General features: G+C 47.6%; 1 protein-coding gene across 12 annotated transcripts; it reads left to right on the forward strand.

The window, feature by feature from the left end:
• Nucleotides 1-874: 874 nt before the first annotated feature.
• On the forward strand, nucleotides 875-20,692 carry Slc25a18 (solute carrier family 25 member 18). 12 transcript variants are annotated; one of them, XM_074076429.1, is made up of 11 exons: nucleotides 882-1,352; nucleotides 7,513-7,579; nucleotides 11,764-11,857; nucleotides 13,373-13,499; nucleotides 13,642-13,697; nucleotides 15,077-15,167; nucleotides 15,899-16,017; nucleotides 17,912-18,077; nucleotides 18,470-18,624; nucleotides 19,400-19,475; nucleotides 19,916-20,692. In XM_074076429.1, the coding sequence occupies exons 4-11, from the start codon at nucleotides 13,471-13,473 to the stop codon at nucleotides 20,055-20,057; spliced, it is 834 nt and encodes a 277-aa protein (XP_073932530.1). In that variant the 5' UTR covers nucleotides 882-1,352; nucleotides 7,513-7,579; nucleotides 11,764-11,857; nucleotides 13,373-13,470; the 3' UTR covers nucleotides 20,058-20,692. The 12 variants fall into 12 exon arrangements, with proteins under 12 accessions (XP_073932532.1, XP_073932531.1, XP_073932530.1 ...); XM_074076425.1 differs by having other exon boundaries at nucleotides 895-1,352; nucleotides 11,769-11,857; nucleotides 13,373-13,495; XM_020153811.2 differs by lacking the exon at nucleotides 882-1,352 and adding an exon at nucleotides 7,275-7,381 and having other exon boundaries at nucleotides 13,373-13,495.
• The last annotated feature ends 773 nt before the right edge of the window (nucleotides 20,693-21,465 follow it).

Raw genomic sequence — 21,465 nt, forward strand, 5'->3', positions numbered from 1 at the left:
GTAGATGAAGTAGCCACATTCTTACCAGTTAGCTGTGGTTTCAAGATACAAAATTCCCAGGAGACAGAAAGAAGCCAGCCCACGCTGTGAGACCCAGTCTTGAAAACAACCCAACACAAAGGGCTGGCCAGTGAGGCGCTGGTGACTCATATCTGTAATGTAGCTACTGGGGAAGCAGAGATCAGGAGGATTGCAGTTCAGAGCCAGCCTGGGCAAATAGTTTGTGAGACCCTGTCAAATAAACCTTTCACAAAAAGGGCTGGTAGAGTGACTCAAGGTGTAGGCCCCCAGTAGTACTGCAGGAAAAAACAAAAAAGCTGGCAGAATGGCTCAAATGGTAGCACACCTGCCTAGCAAACGTGAGGCCCTGAGTTCAAACCCCAGTCCCATCCTTCCCTACCCCCCCCAAAAAAAAAACTTAAGTCTTACCTCTATTTATCCTCTTTATTAGAAGGAAAGACATTGTCAACTTTATGAACATGTAGCCCCTCTTGGGGTAGCGGTGCTCTAATCTCTACATTTTCTTAAGAGTTGAGAAAATAACCCCAGGGCTCTTTTGAAGGCCATCCTTCACCCTGAAATCTCAGAGAAGTGAATGGCCAGTTGCATGAAGTTGTTATGCAAGAGGTGTCTTTGGCAGGAAGGCCTCTGGCTCCTTCCTCCTGGGTGGCTGAATTCCCTGCCAGCTGACCCAGAGATGGCAAAGCTCTGAGCTCCCGTGCTGCAACTGCCTGTGTGGCCAGCGTTCACTGTCCTCAGCCCCTACCTTGCTCTTTATAGCTTGGCCCTGCAGATGTTTCCCTGTTTCAGTGGTTCCCCCCCAACCACCACCACCACCACCTCCCCTTAGGCTTTCAAAAGCACATTTGTGCATTTGTTTTTAGTCCCCTTCTTCTAGCCAGGCTCACTCCTCTAGTTTCCTTAGGCAATTTCAGCAAAAGCCTTCAGTGCAAAGTGGCTGCACAATACCAGCCAAGAAAGCAGCTATTGGTCTTTCGTGCTGGACTGGGCTATTATGTGCTGGAATCCCTACCCCTCTACACTCATGACATGCATATTAATTCAGGTGCCCTTGGGAGAGCTTGAGGAATGGAAAACCACAACTTGCTCCTAGGATCCTGGAATTGCACCTCATTCCCAACATAGGTCAAGGACAAATCACCCTGTTCTAGCTAGCGAAAGCTGAATAGAATTTGTTTAGAAGTAATGGAACAGATTCCTTGGATTGTATCCAGGGTTTTTATCCTGGGAAGGAAATGAGTAGGAAGGTTAGAGACAAGATCCCGGTAAAGCTGGTCTGGAGTGCAGCAAGAACTGAGATGAAGAGTGACTAAGCTGCAATCAAGTTTTCAGTAAGTACAATTGTTCTCTGTCCTCATGGTTGATTTCAGGAGCCCCAATCCAGAGATGCTCAGGTCCTTATGTTTTGAGGCATGTCATCTATGCACATCCTCCTACATACTCAGTCATTTCTAGTGCAAGCTGAGCATCAATGGCTCACGCCCGTAATACTGGCTGCTGTGGGAGGCAGAGATCAGGAGGATCACAATTTTAAGCTAGTTTAGGCAAACAGTTTGTGAGACCCCCATCTCCAAAATAACCTGAGCAAAATGGACTGGAGGTGTGGGTCAAGTGGTACAGAGCCTGCTTTCTACTTTTTTTTTTTTTTTTTTTTTTTTGACAGTACTAGGGCTTGAATTCGGGGCCTCATGCTTGCTAGGCAGGTGCTCTTACCACTGAGCCAGTCTGCCAGCCTGAGAACCTGCTTTTTGCAAGCATGAAACCTTGAATTCAAATCCCAGTCCCATGGAAAAAAAATAAAAAGTACAATGTAAATGCTATGTAAATAGTTGTCAAACTCTTGTTCAGGTGCAGAAGCTTCCCCTCCCCCCCAAATAGTTTTGGTCCACAGTTAAATGAATCCATATGTGCAGAAAGAACCATGGTTACATAGGGGCACTGCATTATATAAATATGTACCATAAGCCTGGCATTTTGCCTCATTACTAAGAATACAAAAAGGAAAAATGACTACCTCTGTTCAGAATTTACAACAAGAGGAAACAACAGAAAACTGGACTATAGCAAGGTTCTTGCTTATTAACTGGAGTGGCACATAAGGAACTAGAGCAGGAATGTGGGGGTTGGTGTTCTTAGATCATTTGATTTAGTCAGATACAAGAAGTAGTTTGGGGACTGCAGTTTCAGCCAGTCCCATGCAACACTCTGAACTTGTCTCTAACTAAATTAATGCTAAAATGGCATGGCATAATTCAGAAATTCAGCTGCTAATAAGGCTATTTAATGTGATTGCAAAGGAACATTTCCTGGAAACCCAGCTAGATGTGCAGAACTAGAAGAAATGGTGTGCCTGTGTCCACCCCCTCAGCCCCTTAGCTTCCTAAATCTGTTGGAATCAAGACATCACCTTGGGAACTTGAAAGAAATGCAAATTTTGGAGGGCTGGTGGAGTGGCTCAAGTGGTAGAGCATTTGCATAGAAAGCATGAGGCCCTGAGTTCAAACCTCAGTACTACTAAAAAAAAAAAAAAAAACAGGCAAATTTTGACATCCCTTTTTAGTTTTGCTTAATCAGACTGTGGAAGTGTCCAGCAAGGTGGTTCAGATGTACACTAAGAGCACAGACTTGTGGGAGGGACCTGATATTTGCATGTCAACCCTGAGTGCTTCACACCTTACCTGAGTATCTCCTTCAAACCTGATGGACAGCATAGCATTTTCTTGCTTAAATAGGAAATTCACCCCACTGCCAGTTAACAAGAAATAAGGGTAACAGAAGTCCCTTATGTCACATGTGGGGAAGAAGCCAGACCTAAAAGGACTGCAAAATGGAGAAATTCCCTCATAGCCCACCCTGCCCTGCCATCACCCACTTGGGCCCCACCCTGCCCTCTGACCTGCCTTCCAGGCCACTAGCTCTGTCTTCCCACCATCCTAAGACCCACAGAGCTATCCCTGCACACTGAAGTCCTGTTCTGTCACCTCTTTACTCCTATAAAGAGCTGCAGTTGCTGATGCAGTTTATTCAACAAACTTAAGAAACCCATGTTGGACTTTGCAATACCCTGACCAATGGTTGCTTACCCAGGCTTTTTGTTAAAGGTTATCTGGACTTTACAGAAACCTGCTGTCTGGTGCTCTGTCCCCAGAAGATGGGATTTTATTGGTGGAGTGCAATTTGGGCATCAGGTTTTTTTTTTTTTTAATCTCCCCAGGTAGTTTTGCTATGAATGGTTCAAACCTTGAATATATATGCACCTGTGCGGTTAGGGAGTGTTGGAAGATCTGGTTCACTGTGTCTGGGAGAGTGGGAAGTTGTTGGGTATCTAACAAGCTCCTAGAGACAGCTGCTGCTCATTGAGCCATGCTGAGAGCAGGAAAGCCTGAACCAGCCTTGTTATTTATTTAAAGAGGGAGGTCATTTCATATATGCCTCCATAACTTCTATGGGCTTTTCAAATCTTCACCTACCTTTTTTTTTTCTTTCTGCCAGTAATGCCTCACCAAAGCTAACGCTCATTTGTGCTTTGGGTTCCAGTCTCCTTTTCTGTGGATTTTTCCCTTCCTGTGAGCATTGCTCTAGGTCCCTGTATGATGTATATCTCTATCTTCATCCAAACTTTTTCAAGAGAACTGGACTTTTTCCTCTACTTGCCACGCCCCCTGCAGTTTGGCTCACCCCTTTCCCAGCTCCTTACTTCCTCTGTAAGGCACCTGACCCTTGGCCCACCCTTGAACTTAGTTTGCACAGATCTCACACTCGCTGGAATCTTTTCTTTCCACCTTCCTTTGTCTCCCAAAGGTGGCATTTCCCCAGTCTCCTTCCTTTTATTCTTCATGCCCCTCCCTCTGGGTGATTTTATTTTTACTCTTTGGAGACTCAAATATCTTTAGATGGCACCTTTTCCACATTCCAGTTTGACATTACCACCTGCATGTTCTGTCATTGTTTTGTGATTTGTTTTTTGTTGGCCCTACTTAGAATTTTTCTTACCAAAATGATTCACAATTTAATGCTCATATTTTATTTCCTATAGCTTGCCTGTTGTCAAAAGCTTTTCCTAACTGTTCTATTATAATGCACAGCAATATTAACACCTCCCCCTCTCTTCACAATGCCATCCATCTAGATTTAAATGTGCCAGGCACCTGGTGGCCTAGGCCTGTAATTCTGGTTTTTCTGGAGGCATATATCAGGAGGATCAAAGCCAGCCCAGGCAAATAGTTCTCCTGACCCTATCTCGAAAAAACCCAATACAAAAATGGGCTAGTGGTGCTGGGTACCAGTGGCCCACAGCTGTAATCCTAACTACTCAGAAGGCAGAGATCAGGAGGATCACATTTCGAGCCCAGCCTGGGCAAATAGTTCACAAGACCTTATCTCGAAAAAACACATCACAAAAAAGGACTGGTGGAGTGGCTCAAAGTATAGGCCTTGAGTTCAAACCCCATACTGAAAAAAAAAAAAAAAAGAGGGGGTGATCTGGTGGAGTGGCTCAAGTGGTAGAGTGCCTGTGTAGCAAGTGTGAGGCCGAGTTCAAGCCCCAGCACCACCAAAAAAAATAAACATTTAAATGCAAGCATTTAGATGTAGGGTCTTTGCACATCTGTCCTGTTGGGTAAGACATACCCAACAGTAAGTTCACCATTTGAACTGTACATTCACATTGTGCAACCATCACCACCCTCCATCTCCTCCAACTGAAAACTGGTACCCATTCATTATTGTCCCCTTCCCCAGCCCCTGGTAACCATTTTACTATTGTCTGCCTCTGAATTTGACTATTCTGGATACTGCCATGTAAGTGGAATCATACAGTGTTTATCCTTTTCTGACTGGCTAATTTCAAGATCCACCCAGATTATAGCATGAGTCAGAATTGCCTTCCTTTTTAAGGCTGAACATTATATGTCACATACCGTATTTTGTTTATCCATTCCTCAATGCAGATACTTGAGTTACTTTCAACTTGAGTTGCTCCAGCAAGGGGCTATCATTTTTGGAGAGGATCCTCTGTCAGGGTGGAGGGGGTTAAAATTTACATTAAAATTGCATCAATGTCCATCTTAGGCCCTGAGATGTCAATGTTGGCCTCATTGTTTCTTGTGAGGCCAGTGGCATGTGCCCAGCTACGTAACATATAGTCATCTGTCTAAAGGCCCTGCTACAAGGCTTGCCCCCACAAGGGGCGGTAAGCCATCAGGGATCCATATTGTAAGTCCTTGGTGCACAGCCTAACTGCGAGTACAGATATCTATGGACCAGGTTCATTCATGGTCATGAGCCACGTTGCTCACAGTTTGTCGTTGGCTACTGTGACCTATTCTTGTAGCATCATACCATATGGTGTCTGTGCTCAGCTGGACTGCCACTGCAGCCTGTGCAGCCAGTTGTCTCCGGCAGGAACCGTCCGTACACCAGGCATCTGCTGCTATCAGGGTCTTACTGTCCTCAAAAGTACAGCCTTCTCCAAGGGCTCATTAGCACACGACATTGGGCCTCACAGCTCTAAAGCCAGTCTCTGCCTCTTCAGTCTAGTCCCATTTGTCTCTTTTTAGCTGTGCAAGAATGGGGTATGAAGGCCCATCAGTATTCCAAGAGTCCAAAGACTACCTGGCCATAGGTTCCATCCAATCCCCCAAGGATTACATGTACGTAGCATATAAGACCTGTGCAGTTCAACTGTTGTGGGCATGGGATAAGCCTGAACCTCATCTACAATGGCATCAGAAATCATTTTAATCTTACCCAACCATATAACCCCAAGAACTGGACTGCAAAGTCAGGCCTTTGGAATTTCTTGTTTTTGATCGCCTATCTGTATTACTTCAGATGTGTAGCAGAGAGGAACAGCGTTTTCCAAATCTGCAACTGCACGGTGGGTAGGTGGCCTCCACCAAGGACCACTACCATCACCTTATTAGTCACAATTAGTGGTCCTTCAGTGGTTACTAGGTAACAGTGTACTTGTTTCCAGAGTGTGCCTCTGTACATTCGATTAGCTTAATAATCACTTCCTCACACCTTGATAGCCATCATAGCAGGTCTAAAATGACACCGCCCTTTTTTGTACACATTGCTGTCTCCTGGCCTTGCTGTGCATGCTTTGCACCTGTTGTCTGTTGCGCTGTCACTCCCCATATCCCCCCGTCAATCGCTGAGTCCATGTAGAAATCGCCATGTCTTTTCCCTGTAGTCTGCCATTTTGTCTCTTGCCTAGATGACTATATTATCCCTGACCTGTCCCAACCACTCGGCAATGCCTCAAATCAGCCAGTGTCCCATGAACCACCAGAGGAAGGGAAGATCCATACACATGGTGAACACATTTTATGTGCCTGGCACTGTACTAAGTGCCCTGCAGCCTCATGGACAGGCTGGCTTGGGAAGATAAGTAAACTTTTTGTTGTTGTTTTGGGGTTTTTTTTTTTGTTTGTTTTTTTAAGTACTGGGGTTTGAACTCAGGGCACCACACTTGCTAGGCAGGTGCTCTACCACTTGAGCCACTTGACCAGCCCAAGAGCTTTGTTTAGGCTCACAAAGCAGTAAGCTAGGGTGGCAACCAGTTCAAAGGCAGTGTGTCTTCAGCCCCCTACAGCCTCATTTCCTTCTTGCCACAGACTCTAGATCTCCCCCTGCCTATTTGCTAAGAAAGTCTCTGCTTAAGGGACTTGCCTGCAGAAAGATGATGACTTGGGACCTGGGATTTGAATTGGGGTCTCTGACCCCGACATCTGTCTCAGATCAATTCCTCATCTGGCCCAGACCCTTGATCTGTGTTTTCTGGACCCAGGACCAATTTTTACCTCTCTTCCCTGGCTCTTCTAATTCCATCAACTTTTGCCTTCCAGCCCCATATCCATTGTTACTTTCTCTGTGAAACTTTTCTAGTTCTCCACACTGGAAGAAGTCCCACTGAGCTCTGCAGCACTTAGGTCCTAGCTCACTTGTAACATTGGAGGACAGCATGCAGCCCTCCCACAGTGAGCATGCAGTGGCCCCAGCACACAGCTGACTGAGAAAAGTGTATTGATAGTCACCCGCAACTAGCAAGGTGCTCCCTGTGTTCCATCCCCATCACTGCAGTCCATGAGACCGAGAATCAGTTATCAACTCTGGCACCAGGGTTTTGCAGAAATGTTTGTATTGTGCAGGGTGTTTGTCTACCTCCAGGGCTCTGAAAGGTGGAGTCTCCCTTCAGTCTCTCAGCTGCCTTGCTCAAACCACTTTTCAAACCACTTCCCAGATGAACTTTCAGAGTCCTGCCATCAACCAAGTGAGCAGTCACCTGCTTGCCACTTGGGGAGCTTTGCTTTGGCTGGAGAGAGGCTGGGACACTGCAGTGGAGGAGGAGGACTTGGTAATCACCTGCTAGTCCCCTCCCACCCTATGTGAAGGGGCTGAGGTAGGGACAAGGAGGGAGGGATTCTGACAAGACCCAAGGACAAACAAGCTCCTCCTGGCAGCATTGTAAACCAGCTTTTCTCACAGTTTGGCAGTAACCTGGCGTGTATCCTGATTCCAGAAAAGGCAGAAAGAAGGTCCTTCCTGAGTGCAGGTGAGTGATGGGCTTCTCTGTAACAAGCTTAGAGTTGGAAGGAAAAGACTCTTCTAGCAAATAAACAACTAGGGAAAGGAAAGGGCAGCCAATGGGAAAGGTCTCCCATCTCTCCTGTGCAGAAGGAAGAGGGCAGAAGGAAGTTCTGTTCTGACCATGGGGCATCCCAGGGATCATCCAAGCCAGGATGCAGGGTACTTCCTGGGCAGTGAGTCAAGAAGAGGCCTATGGCTGATCTGTGCAGCCTCATCCTTGGGAGACTCACATGTTTTGTTAGTAGGAGATAGCCAGGGACACGGTCCTCATTTCTTAGATCCCTGCCCCCGGACCTTATGAGCCCACTGCACAGGCCCCTGTGCCCCACTGACTAAATGGTCTTTGTTGGCTGCCCCTGAAGGACCTGGGGCTATAGCCTGAAGACTGTCTTAGCACTCACATAACTCCTTGTTTGGATGAGAACATAAGTCAATACGCAATACCACGCGAGTGCTTTCAGTGGGCTAGCAAGACAGCCAAGGTGTAAAAGGTCAATGTGAGAAAGTGACATCAATTTAAATGTCACTCAGATGCCTAAAAAATAATCATAATTATCAAAGTTGGTGGGGAAAGATTGTCCTGAGCAAAAAGGACATGCAAAACAGGTGCCAGAGTGACCTGTGACAGGTCCCTAGAAGCAGACGTTTAGGGTGGCTCCGGGAGAGCAGACACTTGAGGTGATGCTGTGTAGGGAAGTGGCCAGGCAGGGTAGGGAGTGGGAACCTGTTCTGACAGGGCAAGAAATCAACTCTGCACCTCTGGCAATAGTGCTAAATGGCAGATCTGAACACTGCCATCCGGCCCCTGCCCTGGGAGTTGTCTGAGGTAGATGGCTAAGCTCACTAGCAGTGCTACTGCTGGGGAAGATAATTTTCTAGCTGTGATGAAGGGACTGGTTTTCCTCCATCTGTATGGACCAATAATTTAAAAAGTTATAATAGGAATGAATTACTAGGAAAATAAAATAAAAAAAGATAAAGCTTAAGTCAACAGATTTTGCTAATAAATCCCTAAACATAAAATGACTGTTGGGGCTGGAGGTGTGGCTCAGTGGTAGAGCACCAGGCCCGCTCTGACTCTGCCAGTTACCGGTTAGAGTCCTTACCCCAGATAGTGTGTGTCCTGATGGCTTTGTTCAAGACAGGAATCACTTTACAGTTTTCTGTGCTATTTGTTCATTTTTTCTATTAATTAAGTACTTTAAGAAATAGAGGGCTGGCAGGGTCATTCAAGTGGTAGAGACACTGCCTAGCAAGCATGAGGCCCTGAGTTCAAACCCCAGTACTGCCAAAAAAGAAAAAAAGAATAGAACAAACCTTCATTAGTAATGAAAAGTAACAGCCCACTCCCTATGTGTTTGTCAGCTAACTCTCCATGGTTGTGCTGTGGGAGTGAGGGGGGCTGGGCAGCTGGAGTGCAGGTCACTGTGCCCAGATCACTTCTCTCTCTCAAGGCCAAGCATGCTAACTTTCTTTCCCTCTGCCCATTCTTTCAGAATAATGGTCCTCAGACTGCATTGAAGATGCTGTTTTTCTCCCTCAAAACATCCAGTGTTTTTTTGCCACCTAGAAGGTCAAATAACCTTACTTGGCAAGGTGGGGGTGGACGTGGAGGGGTTCTGACAGGATGAACATGCTATAGCTGGCAGTCACAGTTCTCTGCATCTGGCCTGACCTTTGCATGCTCCTTCCCATAGTTTTGTGAGCCAGCCAGGGGCTCAGCCAGGCCCTGGCCCACCCTTCTGGCTACCATCAGTCATTGTAAGACTGAGACTGAATTTGAGTTTTAGGTTTGTTTGTTTGTTTGTTTTTTTAATGTAAGTATTTATAGCTAAGGATACTAGTTAACAAGTTACGAAAAGTAGCTAAAAGATAGTAAATCAAGCTGGACACTGGTGGCTGACACCTGTAATCTTAGCTACTTGGGAGGATGAGATTGGGAGGACTGCAGTTCAAGGCTAGCCCAGGCAAATAATTCACAAGACCCCATTTCCAAAATAACCAGAGCAAAATGGACTGCAGGTGTGGCTCAAGGGGTAGAGTGCCTGCTTTGCAAGCATGAAACCCTGAGTTCAAACCTCAGGACCACCACCAAAAAAAAAAAAATGACAATTCATTAAAAGGATAGTAGGATAGTGGAATATTGGTTTGGTGCCCAAGGTCAGTACTGAAGTAGGTCACTGTATCAGATTTCACACACCACCACTCTGTCCCTTAGTGCTGGGGGTGGAAACCAGGGCCTCCCACATTCTAAGCAAGCACTCTGCTCTGTTCCTGAGCTACACCCCAGTCTTTAGAAGTATATTCAGTGTGGAAGTCACAGAATTTAAGTTCTCTAAAGGCAGGGATCTTGTTTTTGTTCCCAGCTTGCATCCCTGCTGCCTAGAACTGCAACTGTCAACACTGTAGACATTCTTCAGATATTTGTAGATAACTGACACTTAAGGGCCCTGTTACCAAGTGTAGGATGTTTCTGGAGATGTGATTCCTTTAAAACCATGCTGGCTGTCAGTTTCCCCTCTGTTGACTTTTTTTTTTTTTGTGGTATTGGGGTTTGAACTCAGGTTCCACACCTTGAAAAGGGACTTCACCAGTCCCCTTTTTTTTTATGATGGGCTTTTTCCAGATAGGATCTCACAAACTAGGGCTGGTTTTGAACAACAATGCTCCTGATCTCTGTGCCTCCTGAGTAACTAGGATTACAGGTGTGAGCCACTGGCGCCGAGCTCCTCTGTTGACTCTTTTTGACTACATGGTCTAGAACATGAACACTGGAGTCTGCCAAAGAGCACTGGCAAGGTTGAAATTTACAGGGCTTGCCATGGCTTGGTGGTGAGGCTGGAGATTCCACCCCGGGCTAATGCTCCCGATGGCTGCAAACACTCATAGCCAACTGGTGGAGGTGCTGTGGGGCCGTCTGGGATAGGTTTGACCCTAAGTTCTCTAACTTCTATTAGGGGCCCCTTTTCCAATAACCAAGGAACCATGATTTAACAGTAACTTTGCTCTAGAAGTACAGGGAGGACTGGGAGTGTGGCTCAAGTGGTAGATTGCCTACCTCAGAAGTGCAAGGTCCTGAGTTCAAACCCCAGTACTGCCAAAAAATAAAATAAATGAATAGAAATATGGGCTATGGTGCAAGGGCTGCCATGGTGTTCATTTGTTGGTCTCTGGCTTCAGAGCAAAAAGTTAGGTTCTTTGCTTGGTTCTTATCAGTTTCCAAAGAAACCACCTGGAACTGGGTTATTTCACAACATCTTACTGAGTATCTTAAAGAGCAACTGACATTTGCCACCAAGTGCTCCAGCTTTTGGAGGCACAAGGTTTGAACTTCAAGAGCTCCTACTGTTCTTTCTTCTCCAAAATAAAATACTGGGTACAACAAAGAATTGCTGGTAGCCCCAGGAACAGCAAGGAGCACAGAAAAAAGGGGACTGCAAAACAACTGCAGGCAGCCTGGGGAGGAGAGGTCATTCAGAGCTCAGGCCAGCCTTGGCCAGAGTAAGACTGTTTCCTGGCACTTCCCCTCTGTGCCCAAGGCCTCCTGCAGGGCCTCTCTCAGTTACTCATTTTTAGTTTTTAAAGGCTAGCCTGGGATTTTTGATTCTCCTGCCTCAGCCTCCTGAGTACTGGAATAATAACGAGTATTGTTTCTGCTTTCTGAGTGCTGTCCCTGACAATCATAAATAAATTTAACTTGGTTTCATGCGAAGGTCCGGAAACACAGAACCTTTAGAACATCTCTAGTATTTTACTGTAGTTCTTGGATAGTGTGAGAACGATTCCTGGTTCAGAGCAATTCCTTAAAATCTCTTTCATATTCCATCAGCCTCCTTCACTACTCCAGAGGTCTCTGATGATCCCTGATGGCCCCAGAACTCCTCCCCCTGAGCCTCTCTTCAGACTTTTTTTATTTCCCCTACAGTGCTAGTGATGGTGCCCAGAGCCTTATGCAGTTTGGACTTATCCTGTCATACCCTCCTTCTTATCTGAACCCCAAAGTCCAAAAGATAAAAGCTTCTGATCTGAATCTAAAAGGTCCAGAAGGTCTAAGAAGAGAAAAATCCAGATCCATTAATGCTTTGTCCTGTCACCTGTGTGGGAAGCTAGAGTCAAGGGAACAGACACCTGCTCTTCCCTTTCTGTCAGCTCAGACAGTGGCCACCTGTGTGGAGTCAACAGCCCCGTGTCCTGGGATTCGCCAGCGTCTGGGCCCCTGCAGAATGTCCAGCCAGGACCTGAGGTATGTGCTGATGGGCAGCAGGTTCGGGAAGAGTTGTACAGTACCAGCACTGCAGCCTCAACTCCAACAGCGGACAGTGAGCTGAATCCAAGAGGAGCAAGGGAGATCCATGTCCACAGCCTATATATAAATGTGGACAGGCATATATATACACACATATTACATGTAAATATACGTATGAATCTATATAGGATAGTATTAAATAGAATTTGCAATTTTTGGATGCATCCTTCTCAGCAAAATTTAACTTTCTTTTTAATGGTACTAGGGATCGAACTCAGGGCCTTGAACTTACTAAGCAAGTCCCCTACGACTTGAGTCCAGTCCCTCAGACAGCAATTTTTTTTTTTTTTTTTTGCAGCACTAAGGCTTGAAATCAGGGCCTTTACCTTAGGTTTTTCAATATAGGGTGTTGCAAACTATTTGCCTGGGCTGGCTCTGAACTGCAATTCTCCTGATCTCTGCTCCTGAGTAGTTAGGATTACAGGTGTGAGCCACAGGCACCCCACCAGACAGCCATTTTTAAGACACAGTCCTGTGTGTTGTCAAAAAATTTCTTGCTTACATTGTCAAGCATGCTTTGTGAATAGACCTTTTATCTACTGCACCACTTCAAGATAGTTAGATTTACCTAAATATTTTGCTCACATCTGCCTGAAAGATAAGAATATCTTAACAGATTCCAAGGAGACTGAACAAACTGTATTTTCTATGTTCCAGTCTTCCCAAACTCCTGTATTTAAACAGGATAAGGGGCCAGTTATCTATGCCTTCAATTTTGCTAGACTTAGATAATCTTGTGATTAACCCTGGTTTTCTTCTGCTGACTAGAAGCCTTCATTGTACAGGTGTGTGTCTTCTTGTGAACAACAGCTGTCTCTTAGGCAAGTTTTACACAGGGGAAAATGAAAGCAGCTCACTCAAGTAAGCAGAACTTGCCAGGATTTGCACTACTTTTTTTTTTTTCTTATTGAGGTACTGGGGTTTGAACTCAGGGCCTACACCTTAAGCCACTTTACCAACCCTTTTTTTTGTGATTTGGTTTTTGTTTTTCAAGATGAGCGCTATTTGCCCAGACTGGCTTTGAACTGTGATCCTTCTGATCTCTGTCTCCTGAGTACCTAGGATTATAGGAGTGAGCCACCGATACCTGGCTAAAGTAGCAGTTTGGAAACTTTTCCACATGGCTACAAGGGTGAGGGGAAGTAATAGAACAGGCTCTGGAAGGAGGGTTCTGAGGCCTGGCACCCCCACCCCCCTGCAGTGTCCTAGCTTGAAGAATAACACTCTTGCAGGGTTCACTCAAGATTCTCCAGGCCTGGGGAGCAAAGCAGCACTGGAGGTGGGGGGAGGGGCTCAGCAGGCCTCAAGAGGTCAAGGCTTCACAGCAGAGTGAGGTCCCTAAGGTCTGGTGAAGCTGACATTCCTGCCTTGTTACTGCTCTGTCCCTCTCTTTCCCCCAACCCAGTCCTGGCTGCCTCCCCTCACACTGCCTCTCTCTTCCCCATGGCCTAGTATCACTGCAAAACTCATCAATGGAGGTGTGGCAGGGCTTGTGGGGGTGACCTGTGTGTTCCCCATTGACTTGGCCAAGACCCGACTGCAGAACCAGCATGGAAAAGATGTGTACAGAGGAGTGTAGGTATTGTGGGAGAGACTCGGGGCCATGGAGGGATCTGGGGGCATGGTCACCTGGCTTGCCCAGCAAAGTTAGGACACTAAGCGGGGGGCTGATGGAGCAGCCCCTGGCTACCACTAACTTCCTCTTTGGCATCTGCTTCTAGGATCGATTGCCTGTTGAAGACAGTGCGTGCCGAGGGCTTCTTGGGCATGTACCGAGGTAGGCCATCAGCTTCCCAAGGAAGCCAGGCTCCAACTACTAAGGACGGTCGGTGGTTGTGGTGCAGGCACCCCGCTCCTGGGAGCTTGTAGCATACTTCCCAGGGAGCTGCTGGATGGGGCATGGGCCACCAGGTGACCCTGGACCACAGTGACTTTTCATGAATCTTTGTGCCCTTTGGCTGAGGTAGCTTGTTTCCTGGCAAGTCCTCCTGAAGTACCCACTAGCAACTGTGGGTTGCTGTGTCATGGTGAACGCAAGTAAGCCACAGGCTGCCCTCACCCTTCCTTCCCCTCTGCCTCTCTCTGGGACTGGAGCTGGCAGGACACCCAGTGACTGACAGTAGAAGGGGGAGGAGACTGAAGGGACAGAGATGGACAGGGATGTGAGCTCTTCCTTGATGCAATCCTGTGCTGCCACATGCCCATCCATGATTAGGCCTTGGAAAACAGCTCCAAAACTGATATGAGGAGAACTGCTATGACAGGACCCCCGAGAAATACAATGAAAACCCATGTAAACCACCTAGCTGCCAGTGACAGGGCCAGTGCCACAGTGGAGACCCAGACCCCGTCCCTGGGGCTCCCTGCTGGGAGCTGCTTATCATCAGAGGTAGATGGCACCAGTAAGGAGAGGGTTTCCTGAACTGGTGCATGCATCTACAGAGGAAACTAGGGCATTAAGAAGAGGGAAATGTGGCGGGTGCCAGTGACTCAGGCCTATAATCCTAGCTACTCAGGAGGCAGACATCAGGAAGATTGTGGTTCAAGGCCAGTCAGGGCAAAAAGCAAAACTGTATCTCAAAAATACCCAACATAGAAAAGGACTGGTGACTGGCACCATGGCTCAAGTGATAGAGCACCTGCCTAGCAAGTGTGAGGTCCTGAGTTCAAACCCCAGTACTCTCCTCCCCCTCCACCAAAAAAAGAAGAGGAAAATGTGTCAGGCATAGTGTTACATGCCTGTAATCCCAACACTGGGACAATAGGATTGCGGTTCAAGACTAGCCAAGGCAAAAATTAGCAAGATCCCACTGCGATAAACAAGCCAGGTCTGGTGCTTGGAAGGCTGTGACCCCAGCTGTGCTAGAGGTATAGATAAGAGAATCGTGGTCCAGACCAGCCAGCAAAAGTGTGAGGCCCTGTATGAAAAATAACTAAAGCATAAACGGGCTGGTGGCATGGCTCACGTGGTAGAGCACCTATCTAGCAAGCATGAGTATTAAACCCTACTATTGCCCCGCCAAAAAAATGTATGTTTCAATAAAAGAGAACATGGACCCTGCTTGACATCAAGACCCATTCTTCCCAGAGACTTACTGGGCTGAGGAGTGGCAGCGATAGGAAATTGTCACAACTTCGTTCTTCCTTCACCTCCAGGAGCTGCAGTGAACCTCACCTTGGTCACTCCAGAGAAAGCCATTAAGCTGGCAGCCAATGACTTCTTCCGGCAGCTGCTAATGGAAGATGGGTATGGCTAGGTGATAGCAGGGGACAAAAATCCTTCAGTGTGTCTGTTTTGGGGAGAGAATTTCAGACAGGCCTCAGTTTACCTGTCTGGATGAATATAAATATGCACACGTATGTGTCTTGCCAGGTGGAAGTGAGGGAAGAGAATGAGCTGCTGTGATTCTCAAGACAGAATACAGAATGGAACTGGTGGAGTGGCTCAAGTGTTAGAGTGCCTGCCTGGCAAGCATGAGGCCCTGAATTCAAAGCCCAGTGCCACCAGAACAAACAAACAAAATAAAACAATTTATAGAATATATTCATTGACTAGCTGATTTTTTTGGGGTGGGGGGGTGGTCCTGGGGTTTGAACTCGGGACCTTATGCTTGTTATGCAGGTGTTCTACCACATGAATCACTCACCCAGCCCAAGCTGAATTTTAAAAATCAGTCCCCAAGCCCTTTCTGGTTCTGTCTTCCCCAGGCCTCAGCGATAGCACTTAGGGGCAGGAGAGTTGAGTGAAGGGTACTTCACTTTTCCTATGCTGCTTTCCTGTGCCCTGTTTTCAGTTTATTTAGCAGTATTGAAGGAGGCTGAGTCTGATAATTATTTACCCAGCTGGGTGGGTGGCAGACAAGGGCAATAGGAGTGATACCTTCTGTGGACAGTCCAAACCAGCAAGGGAGGGAGGATGGGTGGCCAGGGTGGGGCAGAGCTGGCACAGAACTGGAAGGCTGGTCTCTGGTCCCACAGGATGCAGCAGGACCTGAAGATAGAGATGCTGGCCGGATGTGGGGCTGGAATATGCCAGGTGGTGGTTACCTGTCCCATGGAAATGCTCAAGATTCAGCTGCAGGACGCTGGCCGCTGGGGTGAGGCAGATCATGACTTCACATGCAGCCAGAAAAGCCTGCCACCATCACTTTGCCAGGCTTTGTGTTCTAGTCAGCTTTCTAGGTCAATAGAAACCTATATTTTACTATTTACCCCTTCCAAGATTTCCGTCTTTAGACCAAGCAGCAGAAAGGAGAACCTGGATTCAGGAGGGACAGAAAATACTCACCGCTAATACTTCTATCCTATGGCCTTAAAATTCAAGCTGGATTTCCTAGATTTTAACAACTGGGGCTAGGCAAGTGCTCTGCTGCACTGCGTGAGAGCCAGGGCTCCATCCACAGCTCCAGGAGTGGGAGAATCAACGGCCTGCTCACTAAACTCTTCCAGCCAATGTACTAAAGTACTACAGTAGCTGGCTTTTTTTTTTAACCCCTGTGGGTTTTTTCAAGGAAGTGTCTCTCAAACTATTTGCCTGGGCTGATCCTCCTGATCTCTGCCTCCTGAATAGCTAGGCTTACAGGCATGAGCCACTAGCACCCTGCATAGAAGCTGGCTTTAATGCAAAGGCACAAAAAGAAGAAAAGATCAGTGCCATTCTTTTGCCCTTTCCTAAGTCTGAGTATGAAGTTACAGTGCAGATAGATACTGAGCAAGAGTTTCCCACCTATACAAGGAGGCTAAGCCTAGCCCCAAGGATAGGGCAGAGTGGCCTATCCTTGGGGCTAAACCACAGTGTCTGGATTAATAGGCTAACAGTGTAAGGTACCCAGTTCAGTCAGCACCTGACAAGTAGACAGTCCTCTGTAACCATGTGTGCCCTGCCCAGCCTCCCTTCAGCTGTGCTAGAATTCAGTAGGTTCTAGATTAGAGGGCTGGGGGCATGGTTGAAGCGGTAGAGCACCTGCTAAATAAGTGTAAGGCCTTTAGTTCAAACCCCAGAACCACCAAAAAGCAAAACAAAAATAATAGGTTCTAGATTGGATCAGACCTGTAGAAAACACAACTGTGCTGGTAAGTCCCTGCTGTGTCACTATCTGCAGTAGCAAGAGCTTTATCATGTTAGCTTCTAAGCTTTGGTAAGAAGTTCTAGTACCCCCAGGTGTGCGTGCGTGCATGCGTGCGTGCGTGCGTGCGTGCGTGTGTGTGTGTGTGTGTGTTTGAGACAGAGTCTCACTGTATACCCCAGGCTGGCCCAAAACTCAATCCTCCTGCCTCAGCCTCCTGAGTGCTAGGATTATAGGTGTGTATCACCATGCCTGGAACACAAACTGAGTTTTAAGAAAATAAATATTCACACAACTTCAGTGCATTAAATCCTGTGGTCATTAATGGGACACAGCCACATTTTAAATGCTTTTATTTGATATGCTCAGGAAAAAGTAATTCCATTCAAAAGATTAGATGTGAGATAGGCTCTGAATACTCAACTAAAATGGGCTGACAGCTAAAGAATCAAGTTCTAGAAAATGGAGGAGGAGATAAGGGGCATGTCCCTCTAATCCTTGGAGTAGAGGGAGGAGGCACTCCAGCAGACCAGAGATTATTTTTAGACAAAAAAAATTTACTGGTTTACAACATTAAGTAGACCACATATGGAATTTCTTTATCCCAAAGTGCTACCAGGATGGAACTCTAAAGGCCGAGATAGGTTAGAATTGAAGGCAGATCCCAGGCAGTTTTAATGGGAAGATGGTGGGCTTGGATGGGGTGCTGTGAGGAAAGTGGGGTGTCTGTGAGCAGGGTAACGCGTTAGATAATGCAGGCATTGGAAAGCTCTCTCTGGAGCCAGAAACGAATGCTCTAAAGTTGGGACAATCTCTACCTGTGACAGAATTGTCCCGGGGTTAGGAATAGGAAGTCATACCCTTGGGGAAGGGCTGCAGCACCTACTGGGTTTGATTGAGATGGAAGCTGTCCCTTCCCTTCCAGGGGCCTGTCACCAGGGCTCAGCCTCGCCACCACCCTCCTCCCGTTACTACAGCACTGGCTCGGCTTCCACCCACAAGCGCCTGTCTGCCGCCCTCATTGCCTGGGAGCTGCTTCACACTCGGGGCCTAGCTGGTCTCTACAAGGGCCTGGGCGCCACTCTCCTCAGGTGAGCCCCTCTTCCTCTCGTGGGACGCATCAGTTCTGTTCCCCAGGGCCCAAGGGAACGGGTAGAGGACAGCATCACTGGGGCCTCTGTTTCCACAATATCCAAACCCAGGTTGGTAAGCTGTTCCTACCACCTCACAGTTGGCCAGGCTTGCCTAGGCCCCTTCTCCAGTGACAGGCACGCCTGTATAGCAGTGTGCTGTGGCCCAGGGGGATCTAAGCAGTTTGGTATGAGCACAGCAGAGGGCACTGCCGAGCTCACCCTGCTGTCTGCCCTTCCCTCCACTGCCTCCCCACTTGAAAGACCCTGCTTCCCTGTGGAACCTGTGTTGGCTCCTCTTGGCTGCAGTGGAAGGAGCCGAGCTGCTGTACTCTCTTCTTCCTCTCCTGCAGAGACATTCCCTTCTCTGTCATCTACTTCCCCCTGTTTGCCAACCTGAACAACCGCGGGCTCAGTGAGAACACAGGGAAGGCCTCCTTTGCCCACTCCTTCCTGGCGGGATGTGCTGCGGGCTCTGTGGCTGCTGCTGCAGTCACCCCTCTGGATGGTACGTGTGCAGGGGAAGCAATGGGGCTGGGGGCTCAAGGGCTGACTTGTTTCATGAATTAGGCATGTGTCTTACTGCTCACGAGACAAATAGAACTTGTGCAACCCTGCACCCCTAGACCACGAGCAGAACTCAGTCTGCACATAACAGCAGGGATGAGTTGAAACTCTTTACTCCTTGTCACTGGAAATTCCCTCACCTTCCAGGTGCTGTCTGCTTCAGCTTCTTCTGTCCTGGTAGTGTGGTGAGCCTTGGCTGGCAGTGACTGCTAACCTTTCAAAATTAGAGTCAAAGGCAGGAGGTGAACAGTCGTGAGGGCCACAGCAGCCCTCTCCTGTGTAGGTGGCCTATGTTTTTTTTTTTTTTTTGCGGTGCTGAGGTTTGGACTCAGGGTCTACTATACCTTGAGCCACTCCACCAGCATTTTTTTTGTGAAGGGTGTTTTTGAGATAGGGTCTTATGAACTATTTGCCTGGGCTGGCTTTGAACAGCGATCCTCCTGTTCTCTGCCTCCTGAGCAGCTAGGATTATAGGTGTGAGCCACTGGCGCTCAGGTTACCAACCCCTTTTTTGTGACGGGTTTTTCTGGTGATTGATAGGGTCTCTAGTGAGGGCCACTGGTACCTGGCTTACAGGCAGCCTTTCTGCAGCAGTTTGTAGGTCAGAATCACAAGGGCAGAACTGGCCTGGTGCTTCAGTCTGGTTCTGTTAGGGACCCCACCTTTGTGTCCAGAGAGGACACCAAACACACTATTTTAACTTCTGCTTGATTTAGTTCTGAAAACTCGGATCCAAACCCTTAAGAAAGGCCTGGGTGAGGATACCTACAGTGGGGTCACCGACTGTGCCAGGTAATTCCAGCACCCCTTGGACAGTGCACTAGTTCTTGAGTCCCGTTTGAAGGCAGAACGTGGAGTGGCTTTGAAATCTGCCCATTCCTCACCTCTGATGGCAGGGTGTACTGGGGGCCTCTTTCATCTCCCTTTAGTTCAGCAAAGATTTGAGCCAGTAAATTCTTTGCTGAGATACTTATGTGCATACACTGAATAGGCAGCATGGCTCCCTCAGACCTGGGGTCTCAAAGACACAGATGCTTGGGTTAACAGCCTGTGTGGTGGTGCACCTGTGGTCTTTGCCCTTGGGAGGTAGAGGCAGGAGTAGCAAGTTTGGGTCACCCTGGGTTGCTCAGTGAGACCCTGTCCTAAGGGAAAGAAAAAGCAAAGCAAATGGTTGGGAGAGGAGTCTTGGAGTGTGCTGGGTCCCTCGGCTTACCAGCTCCCTCTCTCCCCAGGAAACTCTGGACTCAGGAGGGACCCTCTGCCTTCATGAAGGGAGCAGGCTGCCGGGCCCTTGTCATAGCACCCCTCTTTGGGATTGCCCAGGGGGTCTATTTCCTTGGTATTGGAGAGCGTGTCTTGAAGTATTTTGAGTAGATCTAGTTAGTGCACAAGTCCCTTCCTTAGTCCAGTTTATGCAAACTGGAAGTTGGTGCTGAAGATTAAGGAACTGCCCGTGTCACACCCTGCCCTCTAACTTGTAGTGCTACCTCAAGTCTTGGAAGCAGCAACTGACTTTAATAAGCTGAGCATAGCCCTATTCTTCAGGATACAGCTCTGAAGGACGCTCAGGAGCCCTAACCACGATTTCTAACAAGAGCAGCACTTGTTTTGGTTGTATTGATTGCAGGACTTCCATAGATAGTGAAGATGGAAGGGCTGTTGTTACATTTAACCTATCTATTTTCCACTGAAATTCAGTCAGTATACTTGAGTCAGTGTGAGGGTTTAGTGTTAATCTTAACTTAGTTCATCCTAGCACTCATGTTGAGGAAGAGGAGGATCAGAAGTCCAAGGGGGTCAAAAGCAGCACTTAGGCTGAATTGGGTGCCTGCTCGTGCATCAGGGATGACTAAGTGGACACAAATGAGCAGCCCAGTCAAGTCTTCCTCCTGGAGCATGGGTTCTCACACCCTTCCCTATGGATGCCTGTGGGACGCTGTGTGAAATAAAGCTAAATCTGAAATAAAGCCTTGTCTTGTAATAGGGATGTAGCAGACAGCTGCAAGGAACAGTGTCTGCGTTTGCTGTGTCCACTTCAGAACTGAGCTCCGGCTCTGGAGCACTGCAGTTCACCACTACCTTCTAACTGCTACTCACTAGGATACTTGGTTCATTTTTACACCGGGCTTTGAGTCTCACTTCTCTCTAGCCAACACTTCCTAACTGCCTTGAAGAAGTCAGTCTGCTGTGACAGTGTCCTTCCCAAGAGCTGCTTCAGAGAAGAGAAATAATGTCAAATCCTAAGGAAAAAAGCCTGTTCCAAGAGCTGGCACCTACATCAGTCCCTGCCTAGTGTAAAATCTGGATCTTCAAGAGAGAGGACGGTGCTCAGTCACAGCTGTGGTGCCTCCTCCGAAAGGCCTACCCTTGTAGACAAGTCCTGCTCCAGAGCAGCTGTAAGACCTTGAGCAGCTCTCAGCAGTCACTCAGGGCAGTGGGGGGAAAAGAAGGGCAGTGAAAGGATTTAGCCTAGCACAAAGGAAGCCCCCCAAAGGTAAAAGTTACCTTTTAACCCTGCCCAAACCAATAAAACAATTCCTTCAATAAAGGGGCACAACCCACAGGCTGGGGTGCAGTTCAGTGGTAAGCACCTGCTTACCATGAATGAGGCCCTAGATTCCACCCCCAGTTCCCCGCCCCCACCAAAAAAAATCCCACAAAATGTATAATTCTCTGGGGAGGGAGGCAGTGGTGTGCAGACTCCCAAGGGCTGGAAGGAGCACTTTGGGGGTTGGTCTGGTAAAATGAGCAGGTAGCACCAGAGGACACGAAAGGCAAATGG

This window comes from Castor canadensis, chromosome 6 (genome assembly GCF_047511655.1).
Source record: "Castor canadensis chromosome 6, mCasCan1.hap1v2, whole genome shotgun sequence".
Classification (NCBI taxonomy): domain Eukaryota; kingdom Metazoa; phylum Chordata; class Mammalia; order Rodentia; family Castoridae; genus Castor; species Castor canadensis.

Coding starts and splice junctions, on each gene's coding strand:
- Slc25a18 (XM_074076423.1), top strand. CDS start 7,268: ATGAACTTTCAGAGTCCTGCCATCAACCAAGTGAGCAGTCACCTGCTT. Junction 7,382..7,512: donor CAGTGGAGGAGGAGGACTTG/GTAATCACCTGC, acceptor CTTTTCTCACAG/TTTGGCAGTAACCTGGCGTG. Junction 7,580..11,763: donor AAGGTCCTTCCTGAGTGCAG/GTGAGTGATGGG, acceptor CCTTTCTGTCAG/CTCAGACAGTGGCCACCTGT.